The sequence below is a fragment of the Panthera uncia genome, chromosome E1, assembly GCF_023721935.1.
Source record: "Panthera uncia isolate 11264 chromosome E1, Puncia_PCG_1.0, whole genome shotgun sequence".
Lineage (NCBI taxonomy): Eukaryota > Metazoa > Chordata > Mammalia > Carnivora > Felidae > Panthera > Panthera uncia.
This window is the reverse complement of record NC_064814.1, coordinates 18,318,614-18,338,048: the sequence shown is the minus strand read 5'-3', so window position 1 is coordinate 18,338,048 and position 19,435 is coordinate 18,318,614. Positions and strand designations below refer to the sequence as shown.

Sequence of the window (19,435 nt, the reverse complement as noted above, 5' to 3'; positions counted from 1 at the left end):
GCTGACAGCTCAGAGCCTGGAACCTGCTTCGGATTCTGTGTCTCCCTCTCTCTCTGCCCCTGCCCTGCTTGTGCTCAGTCTCTCAAAAAGTAAATAAACATTAAATAAAATAAAATTTGACCCCACTCTTCCTAATTTTATTGTCCACTAAACCATGACTTACTCTCAAAGACTGCTTTTTCCAATCCTTTAAATGTTTAAATAATTTTCCCTCTACTCTTCTAGGTTCTTGTCTGAGACAGTCCCTACAGTAAGACAGCTGAACAGGAGAAAAACAAACAAATGTTTAATAAACATGTATACCTTCTGTATACATGAGGGAGATCCAGGAAACCCAAATAATTCCCTGAAATGGCCCAAACCAGCAACTAAAATGACATGTCCAGCTAAAGACAAAAGATCTTGGGTGTGTGAGGCAGTTATGTGAGGATACCAGGAAAAGCACAGTGAACAAGGTTGTTATGCAGGGTAAGTTGACCTAAGGGTAACTTGTTTTCTCCATTAATAGTTTCTAGAAATTTAGAACGATCCTCTTCCTGGTGCAGAGAGGGAGACATTCTTACAAACAGAGACCTCCCTTGTAAATGTAAAATGTCTCTTACCAAAGGGTAACTTTCACCCAGTTTTCAGAGCTTCTGTGTCTGTAGTTTCTTAATTATAATCATCCTGAAATAATCTTTATGCCAAAGAGCATGCTTGGGGACGGTAAATTCTGTTCTCCCTCACTGACATTGTACTGGATTGTAATCATAATACACATTCACTGAGGATAATTTGAAAGTTACAGAAAAGGCCAAAGAGGAAAAGAAGTCAGTTATACCAGAGATAAGCCTTAAGTTGGTGTTTTTTCCTAACCACATCATGTAACAGATACTTCATAACTTATTTAAGTAACCTCTCATTTTTATTTTTTATTTTTAAATCTGTATTTATTTATTTTGAGAGAGGGAGAGAGTGAGTGAGTGAGAGAGACCAAGCAAGCATGTGTGAGCAGGGGAGAGACAGAGAGAGAGGGAGAGACAGAATCCCAAGCAGGTTTCATGCTGTCAGCACAGAGCCTGACATGGGGCTGGAACCCACAAAACTGTGAGATCGTGACCTGAGCTGAAATCAAGTCAGATGCTTAACCAACTAAGCCACCCAAGTGCCCCAAAGTAACCACTGTGGAGCCTGCTTGGGATTCTGTCTCCTCTCTCTCTGCTCCTCCCCTGCTCGTGCTGTCTCTGTCTCTCTCAAAATCAATAACTAAACTGAAAACACAACAAAAAAACAAAACAAAACAAAAAAACCTTTAAAAATTCATAAAATTCTTCAAAATTAGTTTAAACTACCTAACATCTTTCTAGAACATTTACCACTTCTCCATCTAAATGTCATTGATTTTTGTGGGGGAAAAAATGCTTCTAAAAGCACTAGTTTAACAAACATACCATGATGAATCATTAAATTCTACTCCTGAAATGTACATTACACTGTATGTTAACTACCTAGAATTTAAATAAAAACTTAAAACATAAAAAAAACCTCACCAAATATTTCAATATAACAGCAGACTGTACTGTCTAACACAATACATAAAATAAACATCTTATTGATTGTTCAAGAACTTACTATTTTTACTTACTTTACTAAGATTTATTATTTAACCATGTTCTCATTTTCATGATAATTATTTTCAACTAAATAATCCATACAAAACAGTTCTAACTTAATGCCTACATTCTTATTTAACCCTGAGTTCAAGATTTTTATTAATATGACTTACCACATATATTCCAGATAAGAGAAACTATTCTTTAAAACTATTACTAATCTGACAAGCAATGATGTTATTCAATGTTGTCTATCTCATCTTAAATTTTCATCTGTACGTTAATAGGGAATGTCTGACAGAGTACTACGTACGGTCCCCGAGATAAGTGAAAAGAACTCAAACACATCCGTATGTTGGGAGAAGTGAAGCCTATCCGGTGGCCGGGTTGACGTCACCAGGTGTAAAGGCTGAGCCGTGTGACTGGACCACCCACAACCTCATGGGCACAAGACCTATTTGCATTATCTCCTCGGTCAGCAGGCATTCACTGAGAACTTGGAAGTGTGATCAGTGGCAAAATGGGAAAGCCAACGTTCAAGAAGGTCAAAGACGTGGTTCTTTGCTCTCGGGATGGAAATTGAGAAAATATGGCCATATCGGACACAATGACCACTTTTAAATTCCTAATCAAAATGACATAAACAGTTTTCTTCAAGAAGTCTCAAGTCTCAAACTTCAGAAAAAAATTTCCCATGTGGTAATTATTCCCCTTCTGGCCCACAACAGGCAATGGCTGCACTCCTCTAAAAATGAATCAATAAATGAATACTGATAGTTGTGCTTCAGAAGACTTGTGGTCTTGAGCTCATTTTTTAATACCTTAACTGTTACTCTCAACAAAAGAATACTACAATTTGTCTACCAGTAATGACAAAATAGTAATTGTATATTTGTGGAAAAGATACCATAAAACGACATGCACTTTGGACAGTTATTTAGGAACTTTCTACCTTACCAGCTCAAGTCAGGTTTTCATTGATTTTGGCCAAAAGTTATCCTAAAATTTAGGTGGAAAAAAAGAGAGAGAGAGAGAGAGAGAGAGAGAGAGGGGGGGGGGGGGGGGGGGGTGTTTTTAAAGTAAGTTATAATAGGGGCGCCTAGGTGGCTCAGTTGGTTGAGCATCCAACTCAGCTCAGGTCATGATCTCAGGGTTCATGGGTCTGAGCCCCACGTCGGGTTCTGTGCTGACAGCTCGGAGCCTGGAGCCTGCTTCCGATTCTGTGTCTCCCTCTCTCTCAGCCCCTCCTCTGCTCACGCTCTGTCAATCTCTCTCTCTCAAAAGTAAGTAAACATTCAAAAAAACTTTTTGAATAAATAAATACAACGAAGTTATAACAAAACAACCAAAAAGTAACAAGGGCCACCTGGGTGGCTCAGTCAGTTAAACTTCAGACTTCATCTTAGCTCAGGTCAGGATCTTGTGGTTCGTGGGATCCAGCATGGAGCCTACTTGGGACTCTCTCCCTCTCCCTGGCTCTCCTCTCCCCCACTTGTGCACATGCGTACACACTTTCACTCTCAAAATAAATAAATAAAACTTCAAAAAAATTCCTTATTACTGATTTTGTAAATGAGATGTTTCTCAATTAATACACGGCAGGTATTAATGAATGTCTTAACAATTAAAATCACAATGTGTCTTGCCAGGAAACAAAACCAAAATCTTTTTAATGCTTTTGTCCTACCAAGTCTATTGTTCTAAAAATATGTTTGTATGGTACATACTCAAAAATGGGCCAGTTGCAGAAACAATTGATTCACATGCTAAGAATGAACAAAATTAAATCCTAATACAAAGATTAAGGCTACCAGGGCAGAAATTCACCCAACAAAGATCACAGGCTTATTCACAAAGATCAATGTCTACAGCCTACAAAGAGAAGGCTACAGGTTAGAGAACTCAAACGGTATCATTTGTTTCCGTACATTTAATCTCGTTTAAAAAAGAGGGAACAGAGAAAGGATAAAAGTGCATTTATCTGCATTCAAGGCTAAAGACTTTAGACTTCCTACCCAACAACATAAGAGCCTTGTCCATTCCAATGCCTTTCTATACCTTTTTTTTTTTTTTTCCTCTTGAAGCTTTAGATTTCTCAGTTCATTAGAATATAAGGAATTAACACAGGATTTCTAAATCTCAACATGCTGGACTTTATTGGTTTCTCTCGTGGCCAAACTCTGTTGTATAGCAAACTGTCAATGACTTTACTGACAATAAATCCTTGAAAACTGATGTTGACCCAACCAACTCCCGCCCCTAATCCTGGGGAGCAAACAAGCAAACAAACAAAAAACAAAATCCAGAAAACAAACTTTTCCCAAGCAAAGGTGATTCTATTTAGAAATGCACTTTAAATTCCATTACTTCTTTCATTCATGCGCACAGGTAAAAATGATCCACTCGATGAGCTCCCCAGAGACAGATCTACTTCCCTTTCAGACCATAAATATGGACAACACTGTATGGCCTGAGACACACCTATGAACTTTGAGCATTAAATATGATTCAAAGATAATAATATAAATGGGGGGGGGGGGGGGGGGGCGCGGGAAGAAGAAGAAAAACTCCATAAATATCCAGGGGCCAAGTAGTCAAAAACTGCAGTTTTAACAACGCACCAATTCTGTCTTACCTATCAACTCTCTGGGTTGAGCTGTCCTGCTGGGTCCATTACACGGAATGTTCTGATAGGGGGTAGATGAGGTGGTGTTTACCCAGGACTCCGGGGATGAAAAGTTGAAAGAAGATTGGCTACTATGGTCCTGAAGCTCTTTATACTGAGCAAGACTGTCTTGAGGAGTGCTTACTTCTTCAGAACAAGGCTGGACTGAGCTAGATGAGATTCTTCTTTGGTACAAGGGCCGACCAGGTCCTCTGGGTTCATACTACACAAAGAAAACGGAGAGTTCATGAATTAGCGGAACTTACACCGCCTCCCCCTTCAGAACACAGCAATCCCACTGTATGAAACAGCAGTTCTCAAAGTACTCTCTTCCGTGACGATCACCCCTCCCCACCACCCTGCCCCAAAAAGCAGCCTGCACTCTGGACACAGTGTCCAGGAGACCTGGGTTTAAAACTCAGTTCGGGCCCTTAGCAGGTAGTCCTATGATAACACACATCTAATTTCTGGTTCTGGGGGCACCTGGGTGACTCAGTCAGGTAAGCATCTGACTTTGGCTCAAGTCATGATCTCACGGTTCGTGGGTTCGAGCCCCACATCAGGCTCGGCGCTAACAGCTCAGAGCCTGGAGCCTGCTTCCGATTCTGTCTCTGTGTCTCTCTGCCTCTCCCCTGCCCCAAATAAATACATATTTTAAAAAATTAAAATAATAATAATTTCTGGTCTGTAAAATACGGAGCTGAACTACCTGTCCTCCGTTCTAAAACTCTATTACCGTCTTAGGGAACATTAGATTAAGAATGAAGAAACGTATCTGCTCAATATTAAATGGGGGAAATTACAGTCACAGTCAATTAAACCACGGCCACCTTGAATGGCAACCCATTCTAGATTTCTCTCTTGTGCCAAATCTTCACAGCCTCCCGATTTATTATTCCTCAGACTTAATGGCAAGACAGGACTCCTCAAGCCCAACGTGAAGTACTCCTGATCTGGCTCACTGCATGTGTGTCCTTTCAACACAGTCTTCAATGGACACAGAACATTACTTTCTTCAAAGCAATCCTTTATAGGTTTGAAACCCAATTAACTTACTGCTGGTATTTTCTCCTCCCTGAACCGCACAACCCAGATCCCTTTAACCCTCTCAACAAGACCCACTGCCAGCCATTTCAAGACTGTTGACTGTTCCCCACGCCCTCCGACCGCTGTGACCGATATTCAATCTCCATTCTGGTGGCAAGGCTGTATGAGTGGCAGTTTTAGGTATGCAGCCTCAGCCTAGAGCCAGACTATCTGGGTTAGACCTCAGGCTGCATTTACCAGCCAGGCGTCGCCTGGGCAATTGACCTTAACTCTTGGGAGCTTTGTCTGTAAACATGGCTTCGTTACCCACAGGACCTGCCTCTCAGGATTGTGGTTAAGAATTAAATGAATTAAAAGAATTCAGCATGTACAGTATTGAGAACTGTTCCTGGCACACAGGAAGGGCTTGCTGTCATACAAGTGCTTTAATGTAACATATAAAGATAAGATTCCACGTAGATCTTAAATGACAGAATGAGATGGACTTTTTATTGCCCCCTCCCCCTCCTTCTCAATAGTAATAATTTATTATTAAGTTTGTGATCATTATGCTTCTGAGGAATCTTTTTTTTTTTTAATTTTTTTTATGTTTGTTTATTTTTGACAGAGAGAGAGACAGAGCATGAACAGGGGAGGGGCAGAAAGAGAGGGAGACACAGAATCCGAAGCAGACTCCAGGCTCCGAGCTGTCAGCACAGAGCCCGATGTGGGGCTCAAACTCACAGACCGTGAGATCCTGACCTGAGCTGAATGAAGTCGGATGCTCAACCGACTGAGCCACCCAGTCGTCCCTGAATCTTTCTTTTACCATTACTGTTAGCAATAACTGGAAATCAGGAACTGAAAATTAGATTACAAAGAAGAGAAAGAGATGAATTAGCACAGTAATAGCAGTTTGTTTGTTGGGAATATAAGCACAGATATTGTCGGGCCAGTTAAACGCAGGAAAGTGTGGGTATAAGCACTGTGAGGAGAAAGTCTTCCTAGATGAACCACTAGAATATAAAGCAAGGGAGGGAAGGGGTCTGGACTGGCTGCCATTATTCAAAAGGGTAGGAAAGGACGGGAGGAGAGCAATTTTCTCACTATTAAACAATGAGCACCCAAGTCATTTCTTCATTTCCAAAGTTTTAGCTACTGAATAGAAAGGAAAGAGATCCATCTAGTTAATTCTTTTCATATATTTTTATTGTTCTTCTGTCTGTAAGTATAATATTGAAATTCACCTTCAATTTTGCTCTGCCTTAAAAGCAATTTTTTCAGGGGCACCTGGGTGGCTTAGTTAAGTGTCCAACTCTTGATTTTGGCTCAGGTCATGGTCTCATGCCCCAGCTGACAGCATGGAGTCGGCCTGGGATTCTCTTTCTCCCTCTCTTTCTGCTCCTCCTGTGTGCTCTTTCTTTCTCTCTCAAAATTAAACAAATATTTATGAATGAATGAATGAATGAATGAATGCAACTTGTGTCAATGATCATTCTGAATTTGATTCTGGTTTTCTAGAATATTAGCCATCCTGTCAACTGTGAGTTTAATCAGCACATTTGAAATTTCTTTGTCTAGGTCATTAAATTACGATGCTGAGTAGAATAACTAACCTTTCTAAACTGCTTTATGTTCTCTAAGGCTAGGCAATGAATGATTGATCATTCATTGATCATGATTGATCACAACAGCGTGTGCAGTATGTCTTTTTTATCAAGGTTTGTTACGAAGATCATCAGCTCCTAGAAGCAAAATGAAGTGTTTCTTTGTATTACCATGCCTTGAGTGGTTAGTAAACACAGCCACAATGTGTGGGAAATCACATTCTAAAGTATTTACGTGTGAATATGAGAGTAAAAAAAACTAACATCTGTTATGGGCTCAGAAAGAACAGGTTATAATAAATTCCCTGGGGATACAGAACATTAAGGATATTCATATGAACTTCAGGCATTAACTTTATAAGCCTTTTTTCATTAAATAATAAACATACGCGCACTGGTAGTATAAACAATACCTTTTTACAATGAATAGACACATAGAGCACAAGGAGTGCCTAGGTGGCTCGGTCGGTTAAGCGTCTGACTCTTGATTTCAGCTCAGGTCTTGAGCTTGCGGTTCTTGAGTTCGAACCCCGTATCGGGCTCCCCGCTGACAGCGTGAAGCCTGCTTGGGATTCTCTCTCTCTGCCCCTCCCCCACTGTGCTGGCTCTCTTTCTCTCAAAATAAATAAACTTGAAAAATCTTAAAATAAAATGAGGAGAACTAAAAATCACAAACCAACAGAAAGGGTGATATGAAAGGAGGCGATATTCAATTAAGGTTTGTAAAAGATGTGTATCATTTGTATCTTTCGACTGAAATTCAAAAAACAATCACACAGTTGACATGCAGAGCGGGAGTTGTGCCAAGTACTGGGTAACATATTTATAAGGGTTCCTAAGCGGCTATTGACAAAGATGAATGTGCAGATGGAATATGAAATTCAATTTCAGGTCACATCGTGAATATGACTGATCCTTGATGTCAGAAAAAGAACAAAAACTTACAATTATTTTTAAAAAGCCTACTGGTACATCTATTTCATACAACATGGATGAAGGTAATGTATGAAAATATGATTTGCTTCTTTGGATCTGTCCTGAAAGGAATGTGAGTAAAGGCAGAGAAATCTTGATGACAACTGAAAATAAATGGTTTATATACCAAACAAATTACATTTTAGCGGTTCTGCAGTTTTCAGCATACGAATCCTACACAGGTTTTGTTAGCTTTAAACCTATTTCATTTTTCTTTGGGCTATTTGTAAATGGTATTGGCTTGTACATTTTGGTTCCCAATTATACATTGCTAATATACAGAAATGACATCGATTTGTGGGTGTTGGCTGTATATCCTGTAACCTTGCTATATTCATGTTAGTCACAGGATTTTTGTTGGTTTGTTTTCTGGATAGATTCCTTGGGTTTTCCTACATTGACAATCATGTCATCTTTAAACAGGGACAGTTTTATTTCTTCCTTTCTAATCCCTTTGTCTTTTATTTCTTTTTCTTGCCTTACTGCTTTGGTTAAGATTTCCAGTACAATGTTAAATAGGAGTGTTGAGAGCAAACATTTTACCTTGTTCCTAGTTTTTATTTAATTATTTATTTATTTATTTATTTATTTATTTATTTATTTATATTTATTTATTTAGATGTTGATTTATTTTTGAAAGAGAGACACAGCGTGACCAGGGGAGGGGCAAAGAGAGAGGACACAGGGACACAGGATCCGAAGCAGGCTCCAGGCTCTGAGCTGTCAGCACAGAGCCCGACGGGGGGCCCAAACTCACCAACCATGAGATCATGACCTGAGCTGAAGTCAGATGCTTAACCAACTGAGATACCCAGGCGGCCCTCTTGCTCCTAGTTTTAAAGAGAAAGCATTCATCTCTGCCATTAAATATGATGGTAGCTGTGGGATTTTTACAGGTGCTCTTTAACAGGTTGAGGAATTTCCCTTCAATTTCCAGTTTGCTAAGAGCGTTTATGCATCAAATGTATGTGGCTTTCGGTTTTTTTCCGGGGGGGGGGGGGGGGGGGGGGGTGTATCTCTTGATATAATCATGTGATTTTTCGCTTTAGACAGTATGGTGGATTATACTTATTTATTTGCAAATACTGAACCAGTTTTGCATTCTGGGAATAAGCCCTGAAATGGTCATACTGTATTATTCTTTTTTATTTTATTTTTATTTTTTTATTAAAAAAATTTTTTTTAATGTTTATTTTTGAGAAAGAGAGAGATACAGAGTGCGAGCGGGGGAGGGTCAGAGACGGAGACACAGAATCTGAAGCAGGCTCCAGGCTCTGTGCTGTCAGCACAGAGCCCAACGCGGGGCTTAAACTCACAGACCACTATATCATGACCTAAGCCGAAGTCAGATGTTTAACGGACTGGGCCACCCAGGCTCCCCTGTATTATTCTTTTTTATATACTGAATTCAATACACTTAAGTTTCGTTGAGGATATCTGCATCAGTGTTCACAAATGTAAGTGTAAAGTGATGCCTGGGTGGCTCAGTCTGTTGAGTGTCTGACTTCAGTGACTTCAGCCCAGGTCAAGATTTTGTGGGTCATGGGTTCAAGCCCCACATCGGGCTCTGTGCTGACAGCTCAGAGTCTGGAGCCTGCTTTGGATTGTCTCCCTCTCTCTCTGCTCCTCTCCTGCTTGTGCTCAGTCTGTCTGTCTCTCTCAAAAATAAAAAAAAATTTAAGTTACATATATATATATATTTGTATGTTTGTATATATGTATATCTGTAGTTCTTCCCTATATGTACTGGATTTGTCTAGTTCTGGTATCAAAGTAATGCTGGCCATATATAAGTATTTCCTTCTCTTCCGTTCTCTGGAGAAGACTGTGCAGATTGGTGGTATTTCTTCTTTAACATGTTTGGAGGAATTCAAATAGTAAGCTATCTGGGCCTGAAGAATTCTTCTTTGGTAGGTTTTGAAACTACAAATTCAGGGTCTTTGATAGTCAATAAATATTTAACAAAAGAATTAAAATGTTGAAAGTTGAATACCGTATTTTCTACTTAATTTTCTCAAGATTTGAGGAAGAAATTCTGGACTTTGCACTCTTACTTAGGCACTACTTACTTCAAATTAGTTCCTCATAAGGTTATCATCTTTTGTTTAAAGCAATGTGCTATTAGTTTCATAGAGAGGTACAGAGTAACCCAGAAAGAAAGAAACTAGAAAAGAGGGAGGAGAGGAGTATCCCTGTTTCAGTATTCCTGAAAACAATCAATATTGGGATGCCTGGGTGGCTCAGTCGGTTCAGCATGGGACTCTTGGTTTCGGCTCAGGTCATGATCTCACAGCTCGTGAGTTTGGGCTCTGTGCTGGCGGTGCGGAGCCTGCTTGGGATTCTCTCTCATATTCTCTCTCTCCCCTCCCCCCCTTACTTGGGTACACATGCTCTCTCAAAATAAATAAATAAACATTTAAAGGAAGAAAACAATCAATATTAGCAAGCCAGGAAAAATGTGAGGGATACGCTGTAGTTTGCAACAATGTCTATGGGTTCGTGTGATGTAAGCTATAGAAAAGTACTTGATAACTTACAAAACAGTATTTTTTTAAAAGGCATGATGTCCAGTTAGTGGTGGAAACTGGCCCGAGACCCCTCAGAAATAATAATAATAAATGAATATAAAAGATCTACAACAATCAAGACTGATGACTGGTCATCAATAAAGGACACATTTCTGGAATATATGGAGAGACTCAATGGAGGAATGGTGTCTGTGGAAGAAGGACGGAGTTGCAGGACCAACTAAGATGGGAACCAATCAGCCCTGCTGACTGAGCCCTGAGGCTCAAGCCTCAGCAACACCAGCCACAATGGCAAGTGAAGCGATAAAATTGGGGGGTTAAATGAAAGTCTATGCAGGGAACAGCTGGTCTCTCCCTGTATTCCCCCCAACAACCAGAGGAATTCAAGCATTAAAAGGTCCCCAGGGAAAAAGCCTGCCAGGCAGTAAGTCCTGGGATACATACAAAACTCCCCAGTTGCTTTTTAGTGATACACTTAACTGAAGGTTACTAGGCATTTATTTTATTTATTTTTTTTTTAATTTTTTTTTAACATTTTATTTATTTTTGAGACAGAGAGAGACAGAGCATGAACAGGGGAGGGGCAGAGAGAGGGGGAGACACAGAATCGGAAGCAGGCTCCAGGCTCTGAGCCATCAGCCCAGAGCCCGACGCGGGGCTCGAACTCACGGACCGCGAGATTGTGACCTGAGCTGAAGTCGGCCGCTTCGACTGAGCCACCCAGGCGTCCCAGGTTACTAGGCATTTAAAAAGAATCTCCACCATAAAAGTTGGTCACAGGTAAACAAACAGGAAGGGGGGGTAACAATGATGTTTTAAAAATATTTTTAAAAATTTAAAACATTGTTTTAGTTCCTACAGAAATACTAAACCTATTAGATAACAACAACAAACCCTCAACTGGTTTCCTGGGGGGGGGGGGGGGGGGGGGGGTGTGTTACATTTATAAAAATAAAAATAATCAGTTATGAAAAAGGAAAAATTTGAGAATAAAAGAACTCTTGGAAATTAAGTATTTGTGGCCTCAAATCTAAAATGCAACAGAAGGGTTTGTAGGCAAAATAAAAAAAAAAAAAATCTTTCAGAAAGTAGGAAAATACACAAAGATATCAAAATCTGACAGGACCAAAAAAGATTTGGAGAATCCAGGAGGTCTAAGAACTTATCAACAAAAGCTTTAGGAAGAGAGAAACACAGAAGACAGATGGTAGAACAGAATCAAAGAAATAATGTAAGACGATTTCAAAGAGCTAAAGGGTAGGAGTCTTTCTCTAGAGAAATGCTACCTCAAAGATCTCTCTGTGATGATGGAGATGTTCTGTACCTTCGCTGTCCAAATGAAACGTGGCTAGTGGAAATAAGAAACAATATTTTATCTCATTTCAATTATTTTTAAAATAAAATGCACGATCTTGGGCAGAACTTTAAAGATAACTTTAACATCACATTAGGTTCAAAAGATTCGATCATAATGATAGGTAAATAAGAATTGGCCTTAATTTCCAAAACCGTGGTACATTTATTTCTGGGTTTTGTTATTGTTTTTCTTAAAAGAAGGGTATACTGAAATGAATGTGACTTTGTAGCACAGTGTATTAAAATCAATTTAGTTCTAAATAAAGAAAAATACCATTTGAAGCAGCTCACAGGCAGGGGCGCTTGCAATGTGCAAATAGTGTTTTTCCCACCGAGCATTATTATTTTCCTACAACCAAACACAAGGTAATAGAGGAGATACTAGAATGAATGCAGTATTATATCTAAGAGAGAAATGTCAGATTCACTGCTGTGACATGTTGAGCTACCCTGAATCTATCTGGCTCTCGTTTACTCTTCTTGAATGTGAAACAGTCCAGCTCCATTAGAGACCACAAAGCCTCTTACAATGAGAAAATGTCAGTTTGGGTAGGAAAGAAATATTACACGGGAGTTTGCCCTCAGCTCCTAACTATTTGCATTCTCTCTGAAGAATCATAATTATCATAATTAAATAAATTTCCCAGCTTTAAAACACAGGTAGTGCCAGAGAATCTTTGTTTTATTTTTAAAGAACATTGAGAAATGAAGTACGTTCCTTATAGTTAATTTTCTGGTATCTGAGATCTCTACATTAATCATTTGAACAGTCGAACATTTAGCAGCTGGAACCAGACAGCTTTTAAGAATGAAGAATTCTAAAATGAACCATCAACCCCCCAGCCTCCCCGCCAAAAAGGAAAACTTTATACATCTGAAGACCTCTTTGGTCCCAGGAATATAATTTGGTTTCCCCCAATCTCCGCCCCCATATCTACTTCCTGTCAACTGCCATCACTTCTTGGTTTGCAGGAAGAAACCTTACTTGAGGCATAAAGAGCTGAGCAGTGTGAAACAGCATAGGGCTGGGAGTCCGGAGTCTCAGCTCCACTTTGATTAGTAAAACTGTGTTAAGCTGCAAGTCTCTCAACATCTTGGTGCCTCAGGCTCCTTTAAAAAGGAGGAGTGAGGGGCGCCTGGGTGGCGCAGTCGGTTAAGCGTCCGACTTCAGCCAGGTCACGATCTCGCGGTCCGTGAGTTCGAGCCCCGCGTCGGGCTCTGGGCTGATGGCTCGGAGCCTGGAGCCTGTTTCCGATTCTGTGTCTCCCTCTCTCTCTGCCCCTCCCCCGTTCATGCTCTGTCTCTCTCTGTCCCAAAAATAAATAAACGTTGAAAAAAAAAAAAGGAGGAGTGAGAATAAATGATCTTCAAGGCCTCGACTACCTCCAAAGTTCTCAGTTTTTTAAAAGAGGCTTCAATAAATCAAAGTCTTTGTCAATGAGAATATATTTAAACTCTTTTTTATTAAAATATCCAAATATAATCCATTAACAACTTTAACAATCATCAACAATTTGCTGTATCTGCTAAAATAATTCAAATATGATACAAACCTGTTTAAGTCATCTAAATTCAAAACCTATACAGCATGCTAACTGACTACAATAAAACGCGTTTCGGACAATGAGTTTAAAATTTCAGATTTTTCTTCCCACAGAGGGAAATTTCTATGAAATTTACACTGAAAGACAAGGGCCTGCAACTATAAATTTCAGAAGATAATAAATTTCAGAAGAAGATCCCTCTATGCAAAAGAAAGCTATTTCCAACAGAGAATGCCCTTTGTATTTCTACCTATACTTCAGCACTCTGGACCCCTAAGCTGTTTAAAAGTATCAACTATGCTTTTCTTCCCTTGTTTCCTGACCATGTTTTGTTTCCTGTTATTTTACACAGTTCTCACTTTCTTTCATGAAGAGACTATTCCTTCCACATCTGTCTCCTGCCAATCAGATTGTTCCTTTACTTTTAGACAGCAGCCCATCAGTGTTTGACTCTCCAGTTTCATTTTGGAGTCCCCGGGTCGAAAATCATTTCATTATTTATTGCTTAACAGCTCATTTTACTCTGTGAGAGATCCTTACTTCTAGGTTCAGTATCGACTCCACGTATGTTTGTGTGTTTATAAATATTCATTATGTTGCTAAACATACGCTCATTTTCCAAGAAATCAAGGGCTGTCTTTCTAAATATCAAAATAGAATACTAAAACTTCAAAAGCCATTTCAGGAAAAACTAATTGACTAAGTTCATACATAAATTTGTATTTGTTAAAGATGGGTTGTCAGTGTAAGTAAAAAATTCATCATCTGTTTACCATTACCATTGTCTTATAAAGTATACCTCTGATGTATGAGGTTACCAAGCCATTTTACATGTATACGTATAAATAAGTAACTGGGGGAAAGGTCAGAAACTAAGTTAATTAGGGCTCTATTTATAATTATACTATCAAATCTAATCACTAAGGAAGAGCTAAATGCTCTACTAGAAATTCCAAGTCTCATTAACTATGGTGCCAGAAATTTTCATTAAAATAGAACACCTCATTTAAATGATTAGCTTTGACACTTTGAGCACGAACGGAGGTGCAATTTATTAATCTGTTGATCACGATCTCCGTTATTTGCATCAGATGGTTTATTAGATACCATACATCAACCATCCCTCTGCAAAGACCACCTGGCTGTACAACGTAAGTCACGAGCTATCCTCACCCTCTTCTAAAGTAGGACAGGCAGAACATGTCAAGCAGCCAAGAAAATACTCTTCAAGTTACACTCGTACAATACTTTGCATCCAAGAAGGGAACTTGGGGGCGTGGGGTAATTAGACAAGACTAAAATCAAAACTACCAACTAACTTCAAAACTAGAGTTCTGTGAAGGGAAAAATGAAAACTAACAGATGAGTCCAAAGTGTCTTTGTTCAAAAACCAACACGTAAGACCTATTTCAAAGCAGATTTCACCACAGAGGCATCTCTAAGATGCCGTCAGCAAGTGCTGCTTTGCTGAAAGCCCCTCAAGATGCGTGACTCACGGGCACCCACTCCCCCTGGGAGGCCATCGCCACGACACCACCGCTGCGACACAAGAACGTGCGGCTTCAAATTCTGAGGCTTTTCCAGTGGAGCTTTTAAAAAAGAATTTGCCGTGTGTTACTCATAAGCACTTTTAATCAAACTGTTTTACGGTGAAATACATCTTAAATGGCAAAGGCTTTGTTCTGCACTAACCAGTGTCAGAACTGCTGGTTCTATGGTCACGTTTTTAACGTGGTAAAACTATGCCCACTTCAGAAGAATGAGGATTTGTCTCTCAAGATAAAATAACTGGAAAACATAATGGGAAAAGAAGGCCCCATTCATAACAGAAAAAAACAAGGGAAAAATCAACGTAAGAGGAAATTTAACCAGTAATAAAGCTGCTACAGAATTTTACAGAGGAACATTCAGACAATAAAAAAGGAAGGGAGGGAGAGAGGTGGGGGTGGGGGGGGAATAATTAAAATATTTACATCAATAAAAGATCGTACCAGTTCCTAAATGAGAGGTTTAATATATTGGTAAAGACAAAGTTTCTCCCAATTTAAGGTATATGTTTGATGTAACTAAAAAAACACAAACAAGAAAGGCTTTTCTTTGGGAGTAGGGGACGGTGTGGGAGGGGGAAGAGTTCACAAAGGTATTCTCAACTTACAGTAGAAAAACCCAATGACTTTTTCCCTCGACCTCTACAAGGAGAAAAAAAGCAGTAAGCAAGACTTTATACTATCAAATTAGAATACTACAAAGGCCTCAAAAATTAAAACAGTGCAATTCTGGTACAGGAACTATACAGACAGAGGAGGAAAAAAATAGAAAGTCTGGAAACAGATCCAAGTTTACACCAAAGAACAGCATCTCACTCAGAAGTTAAATTATAAAGTCGTCATACAAAGTGGAAAATCTCATACAGAAAAAATTACCCGTGAAAAATTGCGAATCATGCCAAAATGACCAGAAACGGAGCCCTCGGAAGCTCTGAGGCCAAGAATTAACTTCTACTGTTTCTCTTCACGCTTCCTTGCTCCCCACTCCCGCAGCAGTCGTTGGAATGCAAGCATGAGACAGTGCTGCTGTAAAGAATTTAGCATTTTCGGAAGAAAGCTACTATTCTGTATGGTGATAATGCAATCATTTCGTGAGTATGAAGACAACTGGCTAAATATTTAGAGAAAAATTACATCATAATCCCAAGCTTACCCTGAGATTTAAAATCCAATTGGAGCAGCTGGTCGATCTATTTCCAATCAGGAACGGTCCGTAATGTGGCCCAGGGCAAGGATGTCACCTGTGCCATCAGCTCCCCTCCTTGCCCCGTCATCAAAAAGAACTAGAAGTGGAAGGAGGGTGCTGGCACCACGGCCAGACCACAGTGCCCCGGCCTCATCCCAGCAGCTGAGGGCCAGGGCTTCTGCTACATTTAAGGTAGGGTAAGGAAAACCCATGGACTTACGCCTTAACAGCTAAATGAGAATACTCTGAACATGTTAAGTAGCAAAAAATGTTACAGAATAGGATCAAGATCCCATTTAGGCGCCGTGACTGGTGGAAAGACAGGTTTGATGGGGTGATATAACTGAGCACAGCAATTCGGGGCGGGAGGGCTGGGGGTGGGAGGACGGTTTCAAGTTTTCCCAACAAGTAATCAACCAAATGTTCCTATTTAAGAATGCTATAAAACCACATGTTCATCTCTATGAACGCTATGAAGAGCCAAGTGTTGCAGTAGCTATCTTTGTATCGTGAAATCAGAAATAATTTCTCTAACTGCTACATTTTCCATGCTGATGGTGTACTTCATTTGTCAAAAGGAAACCAAAATTATAAAAAAGAAAATACTAATGAAACAATATGAAAAACCATCTCTGTTCAAGTTAACTGTTAAGCTAACACCTAGATGTTTTCACCTCACATAAGATTAATCTACCCAGGTTTCTCACAATAAAAGAATTCATAGTACGGAAGGAAACAAGACATTTTTCTGTATTGTCACTGTTAAAGAAACTATTTTAAAAGGCTGGAAAGAAACGGCAAACACAAACTATTCATTCTATGAGATGATTCATATAAAAATCATTTTGTACCACATAATGCACAAACACTATTATCCCAATGCACTGAAAATGTCAAATCTGCAATGCGGTAAAAACAAGATTTTCCTTGTCGAGGTATTTTTTCCATGTCGCAAGACAGTCATCATTAGTGAATCTCGTGCATCGAGATAAAGGTGACTAAAAGTTTCTGCAAGAGTAATTTCATTCTAAGGACCCACTGACAATCGAGGGCACTTACAAACAGCTTCACAGTACTGTCAAACATGAAGGGCTTGAAGGTGCAAACAATTTAAATTCCAAGACCTAGGGATATTTAAAGTACCTGAATCGCTATTTGGAACTATTTAGTAAAGTATAACTCTTCACAGAAGCTGGTAAAACCTTCGGCACACTGGTCTCTCCACATGTTATGAACTCATGTGGCAGGTTAAATCAAAAACATCACGAGAGGTATCAGTAAAGACGGTGGAGTCCATCGCTCCATAAACGCAATGAAAATACTGCCAAAAACTGTCACCATCAACTTTCTCGAAATTCGGGAGACTAACGCCTACAGCAACCAGGGGAGCATTTCATCAAGAAAAGGAGGGAAAATTCAGCAAGAATAGTGAGCTCTGCAGTACTTTAACTTACTCTATCTAGTCCCAACGCCCTCCTCTCTCAGGCTGGGTGGCTCAGCGAAGACAGGATCCTGCATTTCCAGCACCAGCACCAGAGGGAGCAGAACAGGCCCCGTTCTCAAAGAACTGTAAGTATTTGTTGTGACCTGTCTGGTAGTCCCAGGAAGAGTGGCTCAAAAACAAACAAAAACACCTGCCTTATCTTGTCTAATTCAGAACTTAACCAGTAATAATAAGGCCGTATCAAAACCATTCGAAGGCGAATGTCTTTTAGTCACTGCTACCTGAACCAAACAGCAGACTAACCAAAAGCTTTGGAGGCAAGGCTGAGAAATGAGATGCTTTGCGAAATAAGGGCTTTGAGGAGCCACTGCGGGCTGATCCGGAAGCTGTGCGGCAGCAGGAGGTGAGGGCTAAGGCAGAGATGTCAACTGCCTGGCTGAGCACGGAAGGGGTGCCCAAAAGCACAAAAACTGAGCCTCTGAAAAAACTGGGCTGTGGTTTTAGTCCCAGGCGTTTAAGGAAATCTCCATGCAATGATCAGCTGACCATTAAGCTAACAACATAAAGACTTCAGAGGTGACACATCACAACCACAGACTTTAAAAAATTAATTCAGCATTTTACAATTAGTTCAAAATTATTTTTTAGCTGATCAGAAAAGTCACTAAACAAATGACAACAAAATAAAAAAGCAAAAGGATGAGAAAAGAGATTCCATGCAAACCGTAGTGAAGAGAGAGCTGTGGTGGCTGCACAAAGATCAGGGAAAAGAAAAAAAAAATACTTGAAGACAACAACCGTTATGAGAGAAAAAGAACATTATATAATGGTGAAAAGGTCAATCTGTCAAGAAGATATAACAATTATAAATATACATAAACCTAACAGCAAAGCCCCAAAGTGCATGAAGCATAAACTGAAGAGTCAGAAGATTCAACATTAATAGTTGAGAGATTTCATTCACTACCTTACCTTCACTAAGGGATATAAAACCTAGACAGAGATCTAAAGGAAACCAAAAATTTGAACAACATATAAACCAAATAGACCTAACACTCCACCCAACAAGAACAAAGTATTCATTCTTCTCCAGTGCACTTGAAACATTCTCCAGAAAAGACCAATGTTAGGCGGCAAAACAAATCTGAGTAAATTTTAACAGGTTAAAATTATACAAAGTATATTCTCTAACCACAATAGAATGGAATTAGAAATCAAAAACAAGGAAATTTTAAAAACTCACCCTAGATACACTTGCTTTTCTCTAATTTGCCAAATATTCACCTTAAACGTCATACTAGGGGTTCTGGCCAGGGCAATTAGGCAAGAAAAAGAAATAAAAGGTATCCAGGGGCACCCGGGTGGCTCTGTCGGTTGAGAGACTCTTGGTTTCAGCTTGGGTCACGATCTCGCAGTTTGTGAGTTCAAGCCCAACCTGGGCTCTGCACTGACAGTGCAGAGCCTGCTTGGGATTTCTACCCACCCCCCCACCCCCTCCCCTGCCGCCTCTCCCCAGCTTCTTCCCTCCTTTTCTCCCCCCACCCCCGCCCTCTCTCTCAAAACACACACACACACACACACACACACACACACACACACACACACACACAAAGATTTTAAAAGGCATCCAGATTGGAAAGGAGGAACAAAAATATATTTGTAGATGGCATTTTCTTCTATATAAAAAAACCGCAAGGTATCCACAAAAAATCTATTAGAGCCAATTAAGAGTTCAGTAAACTTGCAGATATATAATCACTATATTACTAACTGTATTTCTACACACTATTAATAAACAATCCAAAAATGAATTAAGAAAACAATTCCATTTACAACAGCAGGAAAAAGAATAAAATACCTTTAGGACAAATTCAACAAAAGAAGTGTGAGATTTATACCTGGAAAACTACAAAATGCTGTTGAAGAAAAATTTCAAAGGACCTACACAAAAAAGAAAGATATCTC

The 19,435-nt window shown here is 39.6% G+C and overlaps 1 protein-coding gene across 5 annotated transcripts in view; it reads right to left on the bottom strand.

Moving 5' to 3' along the window:
• The window catches only part of HELZ (helicase with zinc finger), a 137,136-nt gene that overhangs the window by 4,457 nt on the left and 113,244 nt on the right, over positions 1-19,435 (bottom strand). For all 5 annotated transcript variants that reach the window (XM_049636389.1, XM_049636390.1, XM_049636392.1 and 2 more), the window contains one exon: positions 4,228-4,480. In XM_049636389.1, the coding sequence (XP_049492346.1) occupies positions 4,228-4,480 (253 nt within the window). The remainder of the gene's footprint in view (positions 1-4,227; positions 4,481-19,435) is intronic.